Source organism: Varanus komodoensis, unplaced genomic scaffold (assembly GCF_004798865.1).
Source record: "Varanus komodoensis strain SLA01 unplaced genomic scaffold, ASM479886v1 scaffold15, whole genome shotgun sequence".
Classification (NCBI taxonomy): domain Eukaryota; kingdom Metazoa; phylum Chordata; class Lepidosauria; order Squamata; family Varanidae; genus Varanus; species Varanus komodoensis.
The window spans coordinates 11,169,593-11,190,581 of NW_025335440.1; the positions used below are offsets into that span (position 1 = coordinate 11,169,593).

The window sequence follows — 20,989 nt, forward strand, 5'->3', positions numbered from 1 at the left end:
ATAGTGCCAAAGGGGTAGGACAAAAGATAACCAAATATTTTAACTTAATTCTCTGATCACCAGCAACTAAGCCTTAGGAGAGGCATTTCATCCTTTCAGTAAGGCAAGAAACTAAGTAAAAGTAAGGAAAACAGCTAAACTTTGCTGATTAGAAGAAAGCAGTGGGTACATGGGAAAGGGCATGGATATCTGAGGAACTCAGGAAGACTGGACTTAGACCTTGGGTCTGAGATTCTGCACCCTACTCTCAATGGATGAATTGCAGTCTGCTAGTTGTAACTATTGGGAAAATTGAGCTTATATAACCCACAAATCACATGCAATTTCAGATGCAGAAAGGAGAAGAGAGATGGGGGATAGAGCAGGAAGGAGAGTTCAGAGTCCTTTCTCTAGTTGCAGTTCCTTTTTTAGATAATAGAGTGTCCACTGCGAGAGCACATTCTTCACGAAGTCCCAGGTTCAGTCTTTGCAGTCTAAAGTTTCATAGCAAGGCATAGAAGTCTTTGCAGAGCTGCTGGCAATCAGAGTAGATGACAGTGAGCGAGACAGACAGTGAGCCAGCTCTGTTAAGCAGCTTTGTATGTTCATTTCTCTTTAATTCATGGGTTCTTACTAGCATTCCAAGAATTCCAGCTTTTGCTAAAGGTTCTTGTCCTCATGGGTGCAGTTTTACCCTTGCAAATACAACTGAAAACATAATAAAGAATTATAATTCGTTGTATGATGCTTGCTAAAACTATGTACTATGAGTTCCCCCAAAGAATGATTTTTTTCCTATTCATGTTGAGAGAGAGAGAGAGATAGAAAATGAGCCAGCAGTTGTCGTTTGAATATGTGTGAAGACAAATAATACAAAGACATAAATAATACAAGTTTCATTTTCCTGACGTGTGTTTTAATGTTAGTATTCCCTTAGTTATGAATAAGTTGCACTTTTCTTCTTTGACTTATAATAAGTAACAGCTGGTGGCAAGTTGACAAGTGTGATGATCCATCTGTGAAGGGATTTCCTACACAACTGGAATGCTAAGAAGCAGTGAGTTTAAAAACATATATACTGAGATGCATTCATTTATTAACTTCCACACATTTGCTTATAAGTAAAACATAGGGAATGGACAGCCCAGTCAATTGATGAATGGTATTCAGAGGTTTGGGAAATTGCCTATATGGTTAAATACACTTTAGTGAGGATTAGAGAGGTAGATAACAGACACTGGAAGATGAAGTTTGTACATAATGCACTGGATTGATAAGGTTTGAGACAAATTTCAGCCATTTATACATTCAGATTCAGGAGAAATTTCAGTCCCATGTGCTGTTAGGACTAGTAGGATTTTTTTTTTTTGAAAAATTTAATTAAGGAAAGTTTTTTTTGACATACTGTCTTATCTCTTTGTTGTAAATGTTTAAACTCTTAAAATAAAATACACAGTGCTGTGCGTTTTCCATGGTCCGTAATGTCATTTCTCCCTCACCAGAGTGTGAAGTCTTTGCATATGATCCTCCAGTCTGCCATATGGACAGCTTAGGATGTTGCATGGTTTTTACAGACTGAGTGTGCAGAACGAACACATTTGATGACTACCATCCTCAGTTTCTTATGCAGCTATATAATTGAGTCCTACTTGTGTTAATTCTTCCTAGCTTTGCAAAATGCTTGTTTCCTTCATTTGTTTGCTTTCCTGCTTTCCCCTACCCACAACAATTCTTGTGTACTTCCATGTGAATCCGCATTCCAACTCATTTGTTTGGCTTTCTGAGACAGGAAAAGACAGCTGCAGTAGGACCACAGTCTAGGATGCTTACAAGCCTTGCTACTCATTCCTTAACAACAGTGGATAAACAGTCCTATCCAGCATTGACAGCTCTAGATTAGCCTTTTGAAAGGAGCATTGTAGAGGAAGTTCATTTTAGTGATACATCCTTAGGGGTTAATTTGAGAACTTGATAATTGGCAATAGACACCTAAGACTTGGTGCATTGATCTTGGTGTATTCTCTGTTTCAGGTATGATTTTTAATGAAGTAGACCAAGAAGTTAGAGACTTGGGTTATCAAAAGCATGCCTTCAATATACTCATCAGTAACCGGCTGGGATATCACAGAGATGTGCCAGACACAAGGGATGCAAAGTATGTTTCTCCATGTTCTCCATAAAGTAAATGTTTCATTTTAGAGCCCCGTGTTCTTCTTTGTGGTCTCGGTGCATCACATGTATGGGCTTTGTGCCTGTGCAGAGCCTTGAATCAAGAGGAAAGCTTCTGTGGCTGGACAGTCACTTCTGGGTGGGAGCCCCTCCCTTTCCTGTTCCCAGGAGGCTGTGGGAGGGGTTTCTGCCCATCTCCTCAGTTCCTTTTCATCGGGAAATGATTTCTTTCTCTCACTCACCTTAGGTACTAGCATTCTTTTTGTGCTCCTTCTTTTTCTTAAACCTCTCTTATCTGCAGCACTCTTTCCTGTTTTTTCCTTTTCGTGCTTTCTCAAAAATGAAGAAAAAGTTTTTGTCCCATTTTGCTCTTCTATTAACTGCTCTTTCTCCCATCTGAGTTGCTATTCTCTCCTCTTCCCCCTGCCCCACAAGCTACCAAATTGCAGAATATTTTCACAGGCAGAATGTGAGTGGAAAGAGAACCTGTTCATGGCAAGAATTCCTGGTGATAAGGCCATAGCAGATAAGACTAATTGTGAAAGTATTACCAAAAGTTCTTAATTATAGTTAAATACAATGCAGGTGTCATGATCTGCAGAGCATGATGCCCGCCTCTTGTACCACGCAAGCACTTGCAGGACGGGTGTCCGGCCTGTGGTGCTTGCAGGGGTTTGAGCTACCACAATCCTAGGAAGCCGCTGGGAGTCACAGAAGGAGCTGTCCCAGGTTACTCAGCTCTGTCTAGTCTTGCCACAGGAAAGGATCAGACCAAAGGTCCATCTCGTCCAGCATTACAGTGGCAAAAGAGCGGAGCACAGGTTCCCTCAAGCAGGGCGTGGGCAAGACCTCCACCTGCCTAAGCTCCTCAGAAGCTGGGATGTGCAGTCCCACTTGAGAGCCATCCAAATTGGTGGCCATCACCACTTCCCATGGCATCAAGTTCCATATTTTAACTATATGTTGTGTGAAGAGATAATGTCTACATTCTAAATCTCCTACCAAACAGCTTTGTGGGGTGCTCCTACGCCCATGCTGGCTTTCTGCTTCCATAACTGGTTTAATTGGCATGAGTGGATTTGTTCATCTGAAAAACCAAGGGGATTTTGGCTTTTATTCTGTTCCTTTGTTTATTCTACTGGGAGAGGGGTGTGGATCTACTTTTCAGCAGTTTCTTGCACTTTACCTCCTGACTAGAGAAGGGAGCAGACTCCCATGGCCTGGCCTCCTTGCCCTGTTGCCCAGCTCCCCTGTGGGCTTTGTCACTGGCCTGCCTTCCTTCTTATACGGCTCTATGCTCGACTGCCGCAGCAAGCAGTCTGATTGGAGGGCCTTGGGAAGAGAAAGGCAGGCTGTGACTGCACTCTTGATCTGCCCTGTCTTCCAGTGATTGGGAATGAATGAATCTAATGAATGCCAATTGTTAGTTAGTTGTCCCCTCTGGGAGTGGAGATGCCCCTGTTCACCGTAGATCACAACAGTGAATGGGTCACAAATACCACAGTTCAAATCTTCAGGTGGCTGCCTCTCGTTTCCGATGTGGCAGTCAACTTTCATTTGCCTTTTGTTACTGTAATTTCTCCCAGTCCTGTGAGACCTAATCAAGAGACGAGAAACAGATTCCCCAACAAGAGGAAGCTCACCAGCAAAGAAGAAACAGATGTTTTCTTCCTTCTCGTGGAGCAATGGCAATGCCCCATAGAGACAGAAGTGCGTCTTGCTCTTATGTGTGAGAGTTGTGGTTGCTGCTTACAGCCTAGGACTGTGCTTGTCCTCATTGCACAAGAAATGCCATGACCTGATACTGTAAATGGTCTTATGTAAATGTATGTCACAGTTGTTGGAAAACATTTTTGGGGAGTAAATATATGAACCGTTTTATTCATTATTCTGAAAGAGAACAGAACCTACAATCACGCAAGGCAGAAAGAGAAATCTGCATCCTGTGCTAGTCAGCCACTCTTTCCAGACTGTTTTCCAGCTGCCAGTGTTTTACTGGGGATGTGGTTTCTTAAGCTCTTGGATAATGAGAATTTCTGTGGGAAAAACATGCAATAGGCATATTTCAAAAGTGATGGAGTGATTTCTGTTTTGGTATTTATCTGTAATGATTGTGAAGTATTAGCAATATATTGAGAAAGCATTTGTTATCATCCGTTTTTTGTTTTTTTAGGTGTAAGGAAAAAATCTACCCTTCTGATTTACCTTATGCCAGCATTATAATTTGCTTCTATAATGAAGCGTTTTCTGCCTTGCTTCGGACAGTGCATAGTGTTCTGGACCGCACACCATCATCTCTTCTCCATGAAATTATCTTAGTGGATGATAATAGTGAATTAGGTGAGAGACGCTTGCTGATTTGCTGTGTTAACACGTGCCCTAGCAAGTCTTGAAATCAATGTGATTTTTGCCATGGATTTCAGTGGTTCCTCTTGGGAAATCACTATGTGTCACCCCGAATGCTTTGTGAATGGACAGGAAGGGATAGTAAGCTATTTCCTAGGGAAGTTGGTGATTGACACTGGTGGTTGGAGAAAAATATAAGGGCCCCGTAGAACCTTAATAATTCACAGACCTCACAGACAGTGTATTTAAGCCTCCTCAGTAGGAAGGGACTGTTAAGGAGCTTTCCGGAGACATCTAGCTACTTGCTTCTGGAATCAGAATTATGCACTAATTGAACCTTTCTCTGAGCAAACATGGCAGTTCTTGTGTTCTTAGCCATGTTCTAAATATCGCCACTAGCTTATTATCTTCTTAATTAAAGGGTAGTTAGTGACAGGGAATTGGGTTTTTCTACTCCCCTTCACTGATGGTATTGCATAAAATAAGGAAGTTCCTACATTCTTTGGTTTTCATGAGATAACAGGCCAGATGGATTAGGTTAGTCATCCAATATTTTTCTATAATAAAATACCCCAAAAAGCTAGTTTTCTTTCTGATTGCTTGTTTGTTAAATCTTTTAAAGAGAACTCATTTAAAACATCAGTATAAACTGAATTTTGTTTTTTTTCTTTTGTTTTTACTTTTAGGTGATCTGAAGGAAGACCTGGATGTTTATCTAAAAAAGAACTTTCCAAACATTGTAAAACTAGTAAGAAATGAGAAGCGGCAAGGGCTCATTCGAGGGAGAATGATTGGCGCTTCCCATGCTACAGGTGATGTGCTCCATCTTGATAAGCTGAAGCAATTCATTTCTTTCTTTAGTACTTTTAGGTCAAGAGAATTTGGCAGATTCATGTGGAATGGAAATGACCTTCTCTGCAAGAGTCATCCAACTACCAGCCTTTGCAGGCATATGAGAAAAGGTGGTCTTGCCGATCTTAAAGTGCAGGCTGGCTGAAATGGGTACAGGCGGCCTTCAAGTGATTGGCCTTAAAGGCCAAAACCAGCCGCTTAAATTGGGCATTGAGACATACTGGTAATTAGTGCAGCTGGTTGCACTGCGTCTGTTGATCGTGGTGTCTTGGCCCCTCTAAAAGTTGATCTGCTGCATTCAATACCAGCTGGAGTGTCTAGATTATCTTCACAGGCAGCCCCATGGGACAGAGCATTACAGTAGTCCAGCCTGGATGTAAGCAGTGCTTGAATAACTGGCAGGGTCTGTCCTTTCCAGATAACACCATAGTTCATGGACCGACCTAAGTTAATACAGCACTTTCCTGAACACTGCAGCCTCCTGGGCTTCCCCAGTTAGTGCAGAGGGCAGGGAAACTTGCAGACTAAGTAGGAGGAGTGCAGTCCCATTTAGCACCAGTTGTAAACCTCCATCTAGAATAGTTAGTTTCCCAGTCCACAGCCTTGTCCTTGGTTCATTTTCAGCTTGTTTACTCTCATTCACCCTAAATCAGCTTCCAGGGATGTGTAGGAGAAAACGAGAGGTAGGGTTGAGCATCAGGCTGAATGAGGATTTGTAGCCAGTTCCTGCACAATTTGTGTGTTTGGTGGCTGGTCGATGGCATTTTCAGCACAGTTGGTATAGAAAGTTAAGTGCCTGAGTCACTAGACTTTCCCCTCTTAGTACTAACAACAGGATAAAGTGAACAGTTTTCCACCGGCTGAATATAAAACCTGGATATTAGGATAAGTTGTGGAAGTTGAAGACTGTTGAAATTGTGCCTTTGTTTCAGTGCTTCAAAACCCCAAATTGTTAAGTTACCATTAAATTTTCAGAAGACTCTCTCAAATAAAGTGGGTGCAAAGCTTCACCTTAGGGGTGTGCCAAGCCTTTCTGGAATTTGGTTCCATCCTGCCCTTTGGACTTCTCCTGGTGCTTGTCCCTTTCTAAGGAAGTGCGTCTGAGCCTGGAAGTCTTAGAGCATTTACGGATCCCCCAGTTGGGTAACCAGGAACCTCCCAAAGATGCCATTCCTAGCAGCCTACCTTCTTTTCCAGTTGCTGCTGCCAGTGATGTGGCAACACAGGGTGAAAAGGGGTGCAGGGAGTGGGGTGGGTGTGCTTGCCGCCATTCTCAGTGGCCAGCCTTCTTTCCTGCTCGCTGCTGCTGGTGGCAGCTGTGGGCATGGAAGGATGACGCTGCTAGCGGCATGTGAGCTTGATTCCTGGCAAGAGCCAGCAACCCGGGAGGTGCTCACCAGGAATTTGGACCCCGGGCCGCTGGAAGGCAGACTGGATTCTGGAAAGCTAAAAGTAGGGCACAGAGTGGGTTTTCCACCCAAAGTAAGTAGATTCCTACTTTACATTGCAATTTCTCCCACCCACTGAAGTGAATTTTCCTGCTTCCTGCTGTAATATAGCATCTTTAGAAATAAGTTCATGGAAGCTACTAGCCTACATGGCTTTATTTTGAACAGAAAGGTGTGTTCACTGGAACCAGTTACTGCAGAAAGTGGTCCTACCATCCTAGTCATCGGCAGCTGCGTCACTGCAATGGGCAGGCACTAGAGGGGAAGGGGGAGGCAGGTGACCACTCTCAGTGTGCATCAAAGGCTTCTGTATACCTGTGTACCAGTTCTAGTTGCCTAAGGTTTCTGGGAAGTGCTTTAATACATGGCTTGTTTGGGGTGGGGGGGATATTATGGAAGTGCAGAATATTGAGATTAAGATTCTGTCTTTGATGCCTTTTGTGTTTATTAGCATTCTGTGCCTGATGTGCGTTTACTTTTCCAGGAAAGGTACTTGTGTTTTTGGATAGTCACTGTGAGGTTAATGAGTTGTGGCTGCAACCTTTGCTGGCACCCATCCAGGAATCACGCCAAACAGTGGTTTGCCCCGTCATTGATATAATCAGCGCTGACACACTTGCCTACAGCTCTTCCCCGGTGGTCCGTGGAGGGTTCAACTGGGGACTGCACTTTAAATGGGACCTTGTTCCTCTGTCGGAGCTGGAAGGCTCTGAGGGAGCCACTGCTCCAATCAAGTAAGAGTTCTGTTGGGTATTGAGAGAGTTTCTCTTTTATTTACTCTGATTCATTTTAAATAAGTGGAGGGGGGCAATGCTCTGATAAAAGGTAAGCCAAATAACTGGCAAGCATGTGGTGTGAAATGGAGCCCGGCCTTCTTCAAGGGGACTGTGGGGCAACACGGACTAGGAGGCAGCATTTCCCCCGTGACTTTATGATATTTTATTGTATTTCATCATCTGTTTTTATGTACTATGTCAACCACCCAGAGAACTTCAGAAGTAGGGTGGTATAGAAATTAAATTAACAATAATAATACTGATAATTCTTTATGTGTGGATTTTCAAACTGAAAATGAGTCTGGAGGGAAGGCAAGATCAATAGAGCTTACCTTTGAAGACCTGCTCAACTTGCAGCAAGTAACGGTGGAGTGCAAGCCATGTTTGAATTATATCATTAAATAAATAATGACTATTAATGTCTGCTCCCCCCCCCCCAAGAATTCTGCTGTCATTCTGTTTCTAGTGAACCTGTTGACATGAATCTATTGATTCTAGCAAATCTATGACCATTGGAAGTGTATTAGCCCATAAAATACATTCTCTTCAGATTTGGCTAACCTTTAATTTTGCAGACTGTCCTAAGAGCACTGGATAGGTTAGTTATGTTGGGAAGAGGTGAGCCTAATTCTTAAAGCCTTAAGGCATAGTTTAAGAGAGATGCCATAAATGAGGGGAAGATGGTATTCAAGGTATTTGTGGAAAAAATGGCTGAAATGATTTCTTTCCTCATGTCGTTGCTTACATTGCTGTGGCCACAAGGACGTTTTGGGTGGCTCACAACAATAAAACAATAAACATTTAATAATTTAAAAGAATATAGTCAGTCAGGAAGTTTTTTTCACCCTTCTGAAGGTTTGGAAGAAGAAGCCCTCCAGGAAAGTACCTCCTGGAAAAAAATTCTATGGGATACGTACCACCATCATGAAGGCCCTACTTCTTCTCAACATTTTTCTTGAAACTGCAGGCAAAGGTATCTGGAAGAGTGCCTTCCCTGAAAAGTTTCAGGAAAATATGGGAGAAATTCCTGTTTCTATTCTGTTAGCCTTGTTTTTAAGTATCCTCTTAACCTAGAAAACCGCTTTCCTTCCTTTTGCTGTTGGAGTTCCACAGTGTGTGTGTGGAACCCTCACCGCCCCCCCCCCCCCCCCCCCCCCCCCAATGCATTCCCTTTCCTTCTCTGACCTTCAACAGGGCCTGGTTTAGGAGAGAATTTTCCTTCTCTTGTAGGTCGCCTACAATGGCTGGAGGCTTATTTGCTATGGACAGAGAATATTTCAATCAACTTGGACAATATGACAGTGGCATGGACATCTGGGGCGGGGAAAACCTGGAAATATCATTCCGGGTATGTATATTCTTTCGCTGACAAAAAAAATCTCTTCTTTGACAACGGAAACAGCACACTTTCTTTTTCTTATGTTTATACCTTCTCATTCTTCCTCTTGCAAAGAAGCTGAGGCCGCTTAAAAAGCTTTCCTCTTCATTTTATCCTTACAACAAAAACCCCACGAGGTAGGCTAAGGTCCACGGCTGGCTCAAAGACACCCAGCAAGCATCGTGGGTGTAGTAGGAAGTAGTGGGGAGTAGAACCTGGATCTCCCTGAGTTTGAGGTCAACCCTCCCGCCACCTTGCTACGCTATTGGAACTGCTTGAGTTATTTGTGCACAACACGGGTGTGCAGGATATTCGCACAAGTGTGCTGTAACTTTACCTAGCTTTGCAGAACAGTAGAACTCTATTTTTGCTGTTTAAGTCTTTTTTCACTGTTGTATCTGAGTTAATAATCCTGTAATTTGATGGGTCGTAATAATATTGCAAAAGTAAAGTTTGAACTGTGAAGGTCAAACATTATTCTAAAGAGTGCATGTTTTGAGAAAAGGCTGTAACCCACTGTCAGATGCTCAATATGAGACAAAATAGTTTCCCACTTGGCCTATATAAGGGTCTTGACAGGATGAATGCAATATTCTTTACAGAAAAAGCTGAAAGGATCAGGAAACCACATGATGCAATAAAGAAGTTAGGGACATAACGTTCTTGGGGCTCGTGCTACAAACAATCATGGCTTGAATTTAGGTGATCTAGTCCTGTTAATCTTACTTAAAAACCCACAGTTCTTTTAGGCTTCAGAACCCAAACTCCATAGGTTCTTTTGGGCTGTGGGCTGCTTATCATCTGAACTGGCCCACTGTGTAATGTGGCATAATCATGCTTATTCCCTTGCTTCTGCGGCACCTCACCAGCTGCCTCTTGGAGAATGGGACAACCCTGAGGCGAGAGCACAGAGCCTGGAAGGCTGGCTTCTTCATAGATGGGATCATTTGCCCCGTTAGAAAGATACAGAATCAATGAGCTGCAGAAATTGACTGCCATGAGATATCATGCCTATACTTTGAATAAAATGGGCTCATTCTGTTTCTGAGCAGATCTGGATGTGTGGGGGCAAACTTCTCATCATCCCATGCTCCAGAGTAGGACACATCTTTCGTAAAAGGCGCCCTTATGGCTCGCCAGGTGGGCAGGACACCATGGCGCACAATTCTCTACGGCTGGCCCATGTGTGGATGGATGAATATAAGGTAAGGCTGCCACGCCCCTGCAGTAATTAGTGGGTGCATCTGCGCTGGAGGGCTACAGCAAGTGGAGACGATCCAGAAATTGTGTCTGCATTCTTGAGAATCTGCTGAGGGCTTTCTGGGGAAAAGCTTTCTAGTTGCAGGCTATACTGAAGGGGTTCCATGATGATTTTATGCTGACTGCAGCAGGAACTAAAATGTGTTTGATTCCCTAGCAGCTGCAAGGCAGTGTAACTTTTTGAGTGGAAATACCCATTATGAGAGCTGTGTGACTGCCACAGAAACCTTCATTTCCACTAGCACAGTAATAAAAATTACATGCAAATGTTTAGAAAAAAATTTTTAAATGAGCAGACTGAAAAAATATGGAAAGCTGCTGTGTCTAGCTCAGTGCAAAACTGTTTTCAAGCTAGTGTTACAAGAGGAATGAGAGCAGTGCCAGTTAGTTTTCTGAGACTTGCTCAGAAGGCCTCCTCTTGCTCTTGCGGCCTCTTCCCAGGCTCTTAAAAGGGGAGGGACCATGATCCAACCAAATAGAAGCAACCTGTTGGCCTAGCAAGGCATGATCAGTCATGGCAACCCAAGGGCAGTAACAGCCAGTGCACAGCCTATAGACATGATTACGTAATGCTGAGTGTCCATGTGTGTTCAGCTATCCAAAGCCGAGAAAGTGCTCCCCACAACACCACTATTACGATGCGGTAACGGAGAGCAGAATAAGGTACCACAGACGAGTTTCCCTGCCTTGGGACCACTTCATTGTCTGAAGGCGAGCGGGGAAATCAGATTGTGGTGATGCCATGATTCCAAAGGTGAGAGGAGAGGTTGTGTAGCTGCTGCTAGAAGAAGGGGCTCACACTTCTCAAACTATAGTAATTAGGGCTGGGGAAACATGGGGGTTTGGAGATAGAGCTTAGAATTTAAAAACTAGGTTTGAAATTAAAAGGAATCAGTTGGTTTTTTCTCAGTGCTGTACATTACTGCTCTCTCAAAAATACTTACCAGATTAATTGGACCATAGTACCTGTCCTAAGCTGTAATTTTTTCTACCACCCTCATCTCTCTGTAATACAGGAGCAGTATTTTGCCCTCCGACCAGAACTAAGAACAAGGAAGTATGGAAATATTACTGACCGAGTGGAGTTGAGGAAAAAGCTGAATTGCAAGTCGTTTAAGTGGTACTTGGACAATATATACCCAGAGATGCAAGTTTCTGGCCCAAATGCTAAAGTACAGCCACCAGTCTTTTTCAATAAAGGGCAAAAACGACCTAAAACACTGCAGCGTGGAAGGGTAAGAGTTGGACCTGACTGGTCAGATTCTTTAATCTGTATTCCTAAAACATGATCTTTAAGATTATGACTTTAAATATAAGGGACTGTATTACTATATTCTAGTTGCCAATGGTGCATCCTTAAAATAAGTGCTACTCTGAATATCTGTAATTGTGCATTGTAGTTTCAACTAATTCCATCATAGTAATTCCTGTGTTAAATGCAACACAAGTTTGTTTTCTGACCGTATTTATAACAAAACCTCGAAAACAATTACAAAGGGTGCAGTCATCTACCCCCTTGCTCTCTGCTTATCTGTAGTTCTCCATCTTCCTCTGACGGGCCCCACTGGTCCAATCTTTACAGCATTTCTCAGTCTTGTAGCCTCAGAAGTCCAGTAGCTAAGCCTGGGATAGAAGCAGCTATATATGCTCTCTCTATAGTGCTGATGTGCAACCTTATTACTGGTTTCCATTTCATCACTGGATGTACTTGAGTCATGTTTTACCATAGAATAATGATTGAAATTGGAAGTGAGGTCTTTTCACCTTCATGCCAGCTTAGAATGATTAGTACTGTAAGGCTGAACAAATTCATGGTGAGGTTACAGAATAGAGCTGAAAGGACTAATGGCTGCTGGACCGAAAAGGAAGGCTGAATTAACAGTTTTTGTGGTGAAGGCAAGAGACTTGTGGGATTGTGTGGTTAAAAGGTGCTTTTAGCAAAGGTTCTCATATAAGTAAATCTTAGGACCCAAACTAAGATGTCTTGCTATAATTCTTGGAGTCAAAGCTTTCAGTAAATGCAGTTACTTTCCCCCCTTTATCTAGAAGGGAGTGTGCAGTTACAATGGCACATTTTAGCTTTGGAACTGGTCTGTGCCTCGGCTATTTCATTTTGACAGTTATGGCCACTGAGGAATAACCTCCATGCTTTAACTCAAGCACTTTTTAGCAGTTGGATCTTCATATGCACAGTGCAGAGGAAAATATTTCCCAATTATATGTACTTGGCAGGAAGAAATGGATCTTGGCCATTTTTCCTGGCAGCTTGAGAGTAGATTCTCCAGCTGCCACTTCATGGCATGGCCCAGTGCTGGAGGTGGGTCTACCTCTGTGCAGAGGGGGAGCTAGTAGCGTGCTCAGCAGCACTGCTCCGTGCTTGGGGTGGGGGGCACTTCTGAGCAGATGAGGCGCCCTCCCTCTAGAGGTTCCAGCCTACTGACACCCCAGACTCTCTGCAGCAGCGTTCCTCATGATGTCCCCAGGAGGAATGAGGGGGGCAGGAGAAGGGAGCCGAGTACCCACCATGAACTCAGTTACAGCCCACCTCTTCAAGTGGTTCTCTCTCATTTTCTCACTCAGGGTGGGTCTGCCAGGGTGAGTTGTTGCACCGTGCAAACTCAGCTGTACTCTCCCTGGTAGCATATGACATGAAGTAACAAAACAGTGTTTGAAAATTTCTCTCCTATGCAGTCATTTTCTATGACTTCAAACGTGTCCATGTTTTCCCTTTTGCAGCTGCATCATCTTCAGACAAATAAATGTCTGGTTGCTCAAGGCCACCCAAGTCTGAAAGGAGGACTTGTTGTCGTCAGAGAGTGCGACTACAATGATCAAAACCAGGCAAGTGGCCCTAAGCCAGCACGTACTTTCTGCTTGCTGTGAAGTCTCTAGTATCTTCTGCACAAAGCTGTCTCTCCATTTAGTCTTCATTGCTAAATCAGCTCTTGGTCGTGACAATGGACTCAGTGAGAGTGAGTAAACTGAAACTCAGCCCAAGCAAGGCTGAGTTGTTGTTAATGGGTGGTTCTTCAGACTGGATCCTGTTCCAAGTGGGCTTGTGCTTGCCCTGAAGGAGTAGGAACGTAGCTTGGGAGTGCTTATAGACCCATCTTTGTGGCTTGAGGCTCAGGTAGTCTCAGTGGAACTGGGTGCCTTCTGCTGGTGATTCAGTTACACTTGTTTGGCCAGGAATAACCTGCCTTCAGTAGTTTCTGCTCTGACAAATTCCCAATTAGTTTATGGAATCCAAAGGTGACCCACAAACAGGATTATAAAATCTCCGGAAAGTCAGTCATTTGATGGAACAGGGAAAACAAGGTAGACTACAGGACGGTGGGGCTGCATGGCTTCCTTGACTTTCTGGAAGCAGGGATGAAGCTAAACTTCAAGCCAAAAATTCTGAAAGGTCAGGCCTCCATTTATGGATTGAATCCATAAAGGAAGCCATACCCTTGGACGTGGAAAAGCGAAATGGAACTGTCATGGGCAGGACATTTTGAGGGCTCCCATTCATAGGATCTCTGTAAGTTGGAGAGGACTTGATAGCATGCATGTTGCACATAAGAGCCTAGCCTTCCTATACCTATTCTTTGTAGTATGGAAAATACTTGCTTTCCTAGGAAGTCCACTCCCACTTAGCCTGCAAATATGTCGAGTAGGTTCTATCCCTCCGAGGAAAAAAATGTAACCAAAAAAATGAGACAAAAAAGATGTTATAAATAGTAGTAGCCAGAACATTGTCATGGAGAATGTTGTCATATGTATGAATGAAGATTTTTTCATCTTATCAGATAACCAGAGAGGTGTATTTTTACTATACGTGACATTGACGTATACATCACTTTTAGGTATGGCTTTACAATGAAGATCATGAGTTGATCCTAAACAACCTTCTGTGCTTGGATGTGTCTGAAACTCGGACATCCGATCCACCACGCCTTATGAAATGCCATGGATCAGGAGGATCCCAGCAATGGGTGTTTGGAGTGAGTTGGGCAGGAGTGGGCAGTTTCAGTCTTTTTAGCATGATACAGTTAGGAAAATAGGTTATGGGCAACAATTCCATACTCATGTTTTTCAGTACAGCTTTTCCATCAAATGATTACTTATTCTAAATACTCAGAAGGCCATCATTCAACTGAACCAATGCAACAATTTTGGCTATAAATAGGTACTATTAAGTTTGTGACTTTGTTGATATTGTACCTAATGGGAGGAAAAAATTGACAAAAGAGAATTCTTCCAGGAAGGGGGGGGGGGGGGGGGACTCAGAGAGGATGGATGGGCTGGGAAAAACAAGGAATAGCTGTCAAAAAAAAAATAAAATAAAAATCCCAGGCCTGGTTATTTCTACATGAAATTCTGCTTTCACAGATAAAAACACTTTACACAATATCCCATGAAGTATTATCCCTATAATTAGCATCAAAAGTAGTTTCTAATCTCATCCTGTGTTGGACTTCAGTAGAAATTTATTGTAATGTTTCCAGAACAGCCCATTTGTGGAAAACACAGATCTTTCCAGTAAAATTGATGCCACTGGATCATTCCAGGATCATGATTCAAACATTATTTTCTCCTCCCTGCATATATAATTGATGGCAAAATTATGGCTGATTCTGAAAGTGGCTGATCCCTAGACAGGTGCTGATTGACTCAGTAAGATTTTAAATGAAGAATTTGAACTCTGTAAATTAACCCTAGTAAACTGTTCTCTTTAGCCCAGCAGAAAGAATATTTCTTTCTGAGTACAAGATTTGGAACTGTTTTACCTCAACTCTAGCTTGATTCTTTTCTCTCACCAGAAGAATAATCGACTCTACCAGGTGTCTGTTGGGCAGTGTATGAAGGTTGTCGACCCACTTAGCCTCAAAGGATACGTGAACATGGCAATTTGTGATGGCTCCCTTCCTCAGCAGTGGCGCTTGGAGAGCTGAGTACCAGCACAGGTCGGTCACCTCAGTCGCCCTTAGTGGAGATGAATGTGTAGGGCCGTCAATGCCAACTGCTAGTTTCAACACCAAACATTTAAAGGAAAAAAAAAATGATGGCCCAAAAGCAATCGCTGAAGTGTAAGGTTCAGGTGGAACAGAAGCTGTGGCAAGTCACATTTCCTCTGCACAAGTAGAAGTGCAATTAATGTATGTTTCTAGGAGTTCTCTGGTACATGCAAGCAATCTAAATAATGGACTGTTAGAACAGTGTAATGTAATCAGTGAAGCAATTTAACTAGGTGATTTTTCCTGTTAGAAGTCTGTCCTTTTCTGACAGTATTTCTTGATCACGTATCATGGTACTACACATTTTCATTTGAGCAAGTGATTGGATTATTTTAACTGATAAAAAAAAGTTATGTCTTATTAATGTGTGCATTTAATTTTAATTCATCAATTTTAACATATTACATACCTCAGTGACTTGCCCTGCAGTATTTGAAACTTCCATAGACTTAATTTTGGTAACTGAGGAGCATCCGGGATTACACAATTGCACGTCTGCTCATGCAGCACGGCTTCCGTGTACCCTCCTCTCTACTGCAGCGCCTTCTCTCCCACCCTGCAGAACTTCTGTGGGGGCTGCAGCAGGAGGAGATCCTTGCCAGAATACAGTGATGGAGCTGCCTTGCCTGGACAGTGGTACCTTTCCCATTCCAGCAAGGCACCTTTGGATGCCACTCATATCAAATTCGCCCTTTAAAAGGAAGCATGGTCCTGGATTGGTTGGCAGAGTCCAGTTTCAGGTGAGCAGAAACTGATCTATGCTGGAATGGCTTTAAAATTATTCTTAGGGATAAGACATACGTATGCAAATAAATTTCTGTGTCAAAATGAATTTCTGTGGACTGAAAACATTCTTTGAATAAGTTGTGTTATGCAGTTTGTTCATGCAGCACATATTTAAAATTCAGTCAGAAAAAGTTTTGGAAAGGAATTTCAGTGGTGTTGATATAAATGTCCAGTTCTCTTTAAAATCAGGTAATGTATTAAATCATGTTTTGTTAGACATGTTAACTTTTGTAGTTTAGTGGAGAGAAAATAGTTATTTATGATATAATTATCTATATTGAGATCTTTGCATTTATTTAATTGGTTATATTATTAGCAACATGCAACTGACAGTCATTTGGACCTAGAAGCTATGTTGAATGTCTCACCTCAGAAATTTAGCTCTCTTTCTGGTTACCTGTCCGAAAGGCAGCATCCTTCTGCATGGTGTGCAGCACAGTACTGGCATTTGTGGGTGTGCACTAGCTACTTTTTTCAGTTCTTTTAGGGAGAAAGTGAGAATGGGCAAGACCCAAGGTTAGCAGAGTGTACAGTGAGATTTATCTGAACTGTTATAAGAATGAGTGCATAATCATTACAACAATACTATAAACATTATTTGTTTTACTATATTTCAGTTTTAAATCATGGAGCAGGTTCTAGCTTTATGGATGACTAAGACAGGAAATTGCATGGAACTCAGCCTGGAGTATGTTAGGAACATTAGTCAGACACTTCTGGAGTGCGCCAGGTTGGATGAGGCTAGTCTAAACTATTGCACAAAGCAGTGTTGGAGCAACTATACCCTGCTGCTTTTTATAGTATCGTACAGTGGCCCAGTACTATAAGCGAATCCTGAGTCTGCTGAAGAAACCCTCTTGATTGAAAATGGTCCAGGGAACAGTCTCTTCAGGGAAGTGGCTTAGCTGCATCCTTGTATAAAATAGGCATCTCAAATGAAAATATAAAGGTAGTATTTATAGATGTAAAATATTTTATTTGTAAATGCTGATCTTCTAAATCTGTTTCCACAAATTTCAAAGCCCATAACACTCTGTATACTTCAAAAATTCATTTTTTGCCAACATTAGATAACTATTTTACAGAACAGAAAAAAACCTGTAAGACAAATACTGGTAGGATGTTGGAATATTGTACAAGAGAAGAAAAATATTCAAGAAACAAATTTCATACAGCTATTTATCAAGAGAAAAATATATACAATTGATTTATTCTGTAAGATAAAAATACATCATGCCATATACATTACAAGTTCAGAACTGTATCACTGAATATACCAACAGTTTTACAGTCCACTTTAGCTGTGCACACAAAAAAACTTCATTTTTCTTTTAATATTTAGACTGTGAAGTGTCAGTACCAGAATTTAAAGTACAAAATAAAAAACTAACCTGGTTCAAAATGTTGATTAGGTTTCTACAAGCAAACACAAACAGTGTTTATTTTTTTTAAAGAAATGTAAACAAAACAATCAATACAAACACATTTTTAAATTACATTTTCCAAAACCCTATTGCCAGAGTCCTGCAGCTGAAAGCACAATTACATCTAATTTTTTCCTTGTTTTTACTTATAAGAAGGCAGCTATTGTATTAGACTTACGCTCTCACTACACGTTTCTATGTTCATTACATGATTTTAGTGTAAGCTGAACAGTTCATATAATCTCCGCTACTTTTGCTGGAAAAGAAAATCAATGTTCAGCTTCTGTTTTGGGTGGTTTTAGCAATTATTCACAGTTATCACAAATTCTAAGCACAAAAAACCTGATTTAAGAAATAGGGATGTAACAATATAATGCAAATAAAGTAAGCCAGTCTAAACTTCCTCAGACATCTACAAAAGTCATAGTTGTAATATACATGCCCTCTACCAGTCTTAAGGGTTACTTAAAAAAGTTATTAATCGAGCACAATTGGGCCTGCTTTAAAGATTAAAAAAATAAAGTAAAACCTCTCTTAAATTGAGATTTTGGTTATTCCATAAGCAATTGTAATGGCATGTTTAATAATACAAGAGATCATATTGTAACATCCCTATCAAAGTTTAATAATAAGCACCCGAACTGCTGCAGAGTCTGGTAGCATTTGGTCAATTACTATTTTTTATACTGTACTTTTTCTCAAAATATTTACATTTTTGTACAAAGTAACAGGGTTTGTTAGTTCTGCAGGTAACAGCAGCAGCTTGGCTTCTAACTTTTCCTTTTAAAAATAGCTTCATTCACTTATTTCAATAATAAATACAAAAAGTTTCTCTTATTTTACAGAAATCAAAAACTACAATAAACTGACTCATGGAATCAAGTATTTTAAATGTATTTTAGTGCAAGTTATTTTTCCCTTAGCTCTATCCCTAAGGAAGTCATTTCAGTACATTCCTTGTTCAGTGGTGTCTACTTTTATTTTTTCTGTATTTTAGAGGGCCTGCCCCTTTAATAAGTAAGGCTGTGGCCAGCACTTTGGACGTCTCCCTTTCGCTGGTGATTTCAGTCTACATTCATTGATGCCCCACTGCCCTTTGGCAGGTCAGCCACAGCTTCTCTGCCCAAGTTCAACGATTTCTCCTTAGTGAGTTCATTAAATCAAAAGTGCTGGACCGGTCTGGAGATCAGTTTCACCTCTGTGTGCCTGGGAAGTCAGGCAACAATTCTCTTGTTCTGCCAACTTGCTTCTGGCTGCTTGCTTTACACTGGAGAAGAATATACACCTCACCGAAGTGACTGCTTTCACGTACCCCCACCCCCACCCTGCAGATCAATAAACTCCAAATCACTTCTTCCTTAGGACAAGCAACCCTCGGAAACAGCAAGGAATGCATCTAATTCATCCATTTTCGGCAGTTTACAGCTCCACAGTGACATGGAATCTTGTGCTGGTCATCTTCAAAATCAAACTTATAGTCGTAACAGAGCTGGAAGAAAACAATTGCCTGTAAGGTCTGGTGCTTGCAAACGAAGATTTCTTGCTGGCCTCCATGCATAAAGTAACACATTCGCTAAAGCACATGCTCTTGGACTTTAAACAGCTGACCTCAATTATGACTGAAAAAGCACCTTTTCCCTCCATGAAACACACCTTGGCCCTTTTCAGTCAATGCAGCTGTCTGTCGCAAGTCATTCTGTAACTCAGTATGAGTGGTCAATAAACAAACTGGAACTGTGTTGTGGACTCTAGCAATTAAGGGCCGGTTCACCACTACTTTATTTACTGATAGAAGTGGGAGAAGTACTCCCTGAACTAGGTCAGTAGCAAGATTTTTGTATCTTACCCATACAAGAGCGAGTCTGAATCACATAGGCAGACTGAGCTGCTAGAATCTTCATATGGAAACGTGTCCCTGAGCTGTTTGAAATGCCCAATTGAACAAGAACTGTACAGTGTTACTATGTGAATTTGAATTAGTTCCAGCAGAATGATTCCAGAATGACATGATTTCTTAAGTCATTTTTCCAATATTAGTTTTAAGTTTCAGAATAAAAATAAGGAAGATTTTTGTTACATTACTGCCATTAACATCTATACCCAAGCAAGCCACTGTGACTTCAGTGGGGCTTACTCTCAAGGAAGGTTGGTATAGGATTACAGCCTCAGTAACAGAAACAGAACTGGCAGTTGTTCTGGTACAGAGAAACTTTCATGCAGCCATTCTTTAACGGGTCATCTAAATGCTGAGATGCACATGCAATTGTGTTGCTCAGTCAACAGTAAAATCACTTCTCAATACTGTTCTAAAGAAAAGTGATCGAATTAACCCAAGTAATTAGGCATTCCGGAAAATTATACTCTACAAACGAAGATTTAAGCCATACAAACCCTACCTCTTCCCCCTTTTGGATCCGCCTGCTTGAACTGATGATGATTTTATGTCCCCTTTCAAAGGTTACTACTTCAGCTACACAGTTCGGTGCACAGGAATGGTTAATATACCTGTAGGAAAAAGAGCAGGGCAACAGGTATATGTTTTTAAAACATGGAAGATACTGATTTTAGGGTAAAATTTAAGTTCAGCCTCTAACCTCTGTTCAGGAGAAAATAAAGTTCAAAGAAGTACTACATTTCCTACAGCTACAACATCTGGTATGAAAACACAAATGAAGGCTATTGTGAGTTAATAAGATTTCTTTATAATTCACTGAGAGCATGAAGTCTGAATAGACTAACTTAGAAAATTAAGGGGATTATAGAGAAAAGCTTCAAGTGGAGCCTCTCAAGATACAGTCATAGTAATGTCTAAAAAATGAGGTCACCATGCCCTGTAGAAGCGCTCACCTTGCAGGACCACCTGTCAGTGTAGCATCGATGACATGATCATTGTCAATGCGAAACATGTACACTCCGCGATTCTGGGGGGGGGGGGGGGGGGAGGGAAGTGGAGAGGAAAAAAAGCTGTGAAATTTGTACAAGGAGTGCAGGTCAATTGTTTAAACAAAGGAATGCTGTACAATAGCACCAAGTGCTCTCTGGATTAGTAATTGTGTACTTAACATGGGAAGCAGAGCAATTTGATGCTCAAAGGAATGACACAATTCTGAGTGTCTCACATGCAATCTATCACTCAACAATATTCAGGTGCACACAGCTCACACATCAGCATTCACATCTGCAATAGTTTGTTTTCTCTGGAGGAAAGACAGCACTTCTGCTACGTCATATGAATGCTTGAAACAGAAGTCGCATGGCCTTTTGCTGTACCTGAGATTCATAAAGCTTCTCTTTCCTGTTGGCTACCTCATTGCGAATGATGGTTCCAATATATTCAATGACCATGGTGTGCTTTTCAATGTCTCTAGCAGCATATAAGCCCAGGCCCTAGGAAATAATGGATGATTTAGGAACATCCTACATACCAGAGTGCACAAAATTACATGACAAAGCTAATGCTGTTTAACAAACTTGCAGCACCATGTCGCTCACTCAGAAATGTCTCACTATGATCAACTGGCCTTATTCTCTTTTGCGCATGATTAGGATTAAAGGCTAAATTGACAAGGCA

At 41.6% G+C, this 20,989-nt stretch overlaps 2 protein-coding genes across 21 annotated transcripts in view; one reads left to right on the forward strand and one right to left on the reverse strand.

Moving 5' to 3' along the window:
* Nucleotides 1-19,173, forward strand: part of GALNT11 (polypeptide N-acetylgalactosaminyltransferase 11) — a 34,331-nt gene extending 15,158 nt beyond the window's left edge. Inside the window, exons 3-13 of one of the 2 annotated variants that reach the window (XM_044424624.1) lie at nucleotides 2,011-2,134; nucleotides 4,322-4,488; nucleotides 5,181-5,306; nucleotides 7,279-7,528; nucleotides 8,801-8,918; nucleotides 10,001-10,153; nucleotides 11,225-11,443; nucleotides 12,945-13,049; nucleotides 14,057-14,194; nucleotides 15,014-15,157; nucleotides 15,771-16,040. In XM_044424624.1, coding sequence (XP_044280559.1) covers nucleotides 2,011-2,134; nucleotides 4,322-4,488; nucleotides 5,181-5,306; nucleotides 7,279-7,528; nucleotides 8,801-8,918; nucleotides 10,001-10,153; nucleotides 11,225-11,443; nucleotides 12,945-13,049; nucleotides 14,057-14,194; nucleotides 15,014-15,145 — 1,532 coding nt within the window. In that variant the 3' untranslated portion in view covers nucleotides 15,146-15,157; nucleotides 15,771-16,040. Of the gene's footprint in view, nucleotides 1-2,010; nucleotides 2,135-4,321; nucleotides 4,489-5,180; nucleotides 5,307-7,278; nucleotides 7,529-8,800; nucleotides 8,919-10,000; nucleotides 10,154-11,224; nucleotides 11,444-12,944; nucleotides 13,050-14,056; nucleotides 14,195-15,013; nucleotides 15,158-15,770; nucleotides 16,041-18,780 lie in introns of those variants that run through there. The other variant, XM_044424623.1, reaches the window with a different exon arrangement.
* Nucleotides 16,950-20,989, reverse strand: part of KMT2C (lysine methyltransferase 2C) — a 183,787-nt gene continuing 179,747 nt past the window's right edge. For all 19 annotated transcript variants that reach the window (XM_044424617.1, XM_044424621.1, XM_044424603.1 and 16 more), the window contains 4 exons: nucleotides 20,689-20,805; nucleotides 20,266-20,339; nucleotides 19,815-19,923; nucleotides 16,950-18,907 (listed from right to left, as the gene is read on the reverse strand). In XM_044424617.1, the coding sequence (XP_044280552.1) occupies nucleotides 18,815-18,907; nucleotides 19,815-19,923; nucleotides 20,266-20,339; nucleotides 20,689-20,805 (393 nt within the window). In that variant the 3' untranslated portion in view covers nucleotides 16,950-18,814. The remainder of the gene's footprint in view (nucleotides 18,908-19,814; nucleotides 19,924-20,265; nucleotides 20,340-20,688; nucleotides 20,806-20,989) is intronic.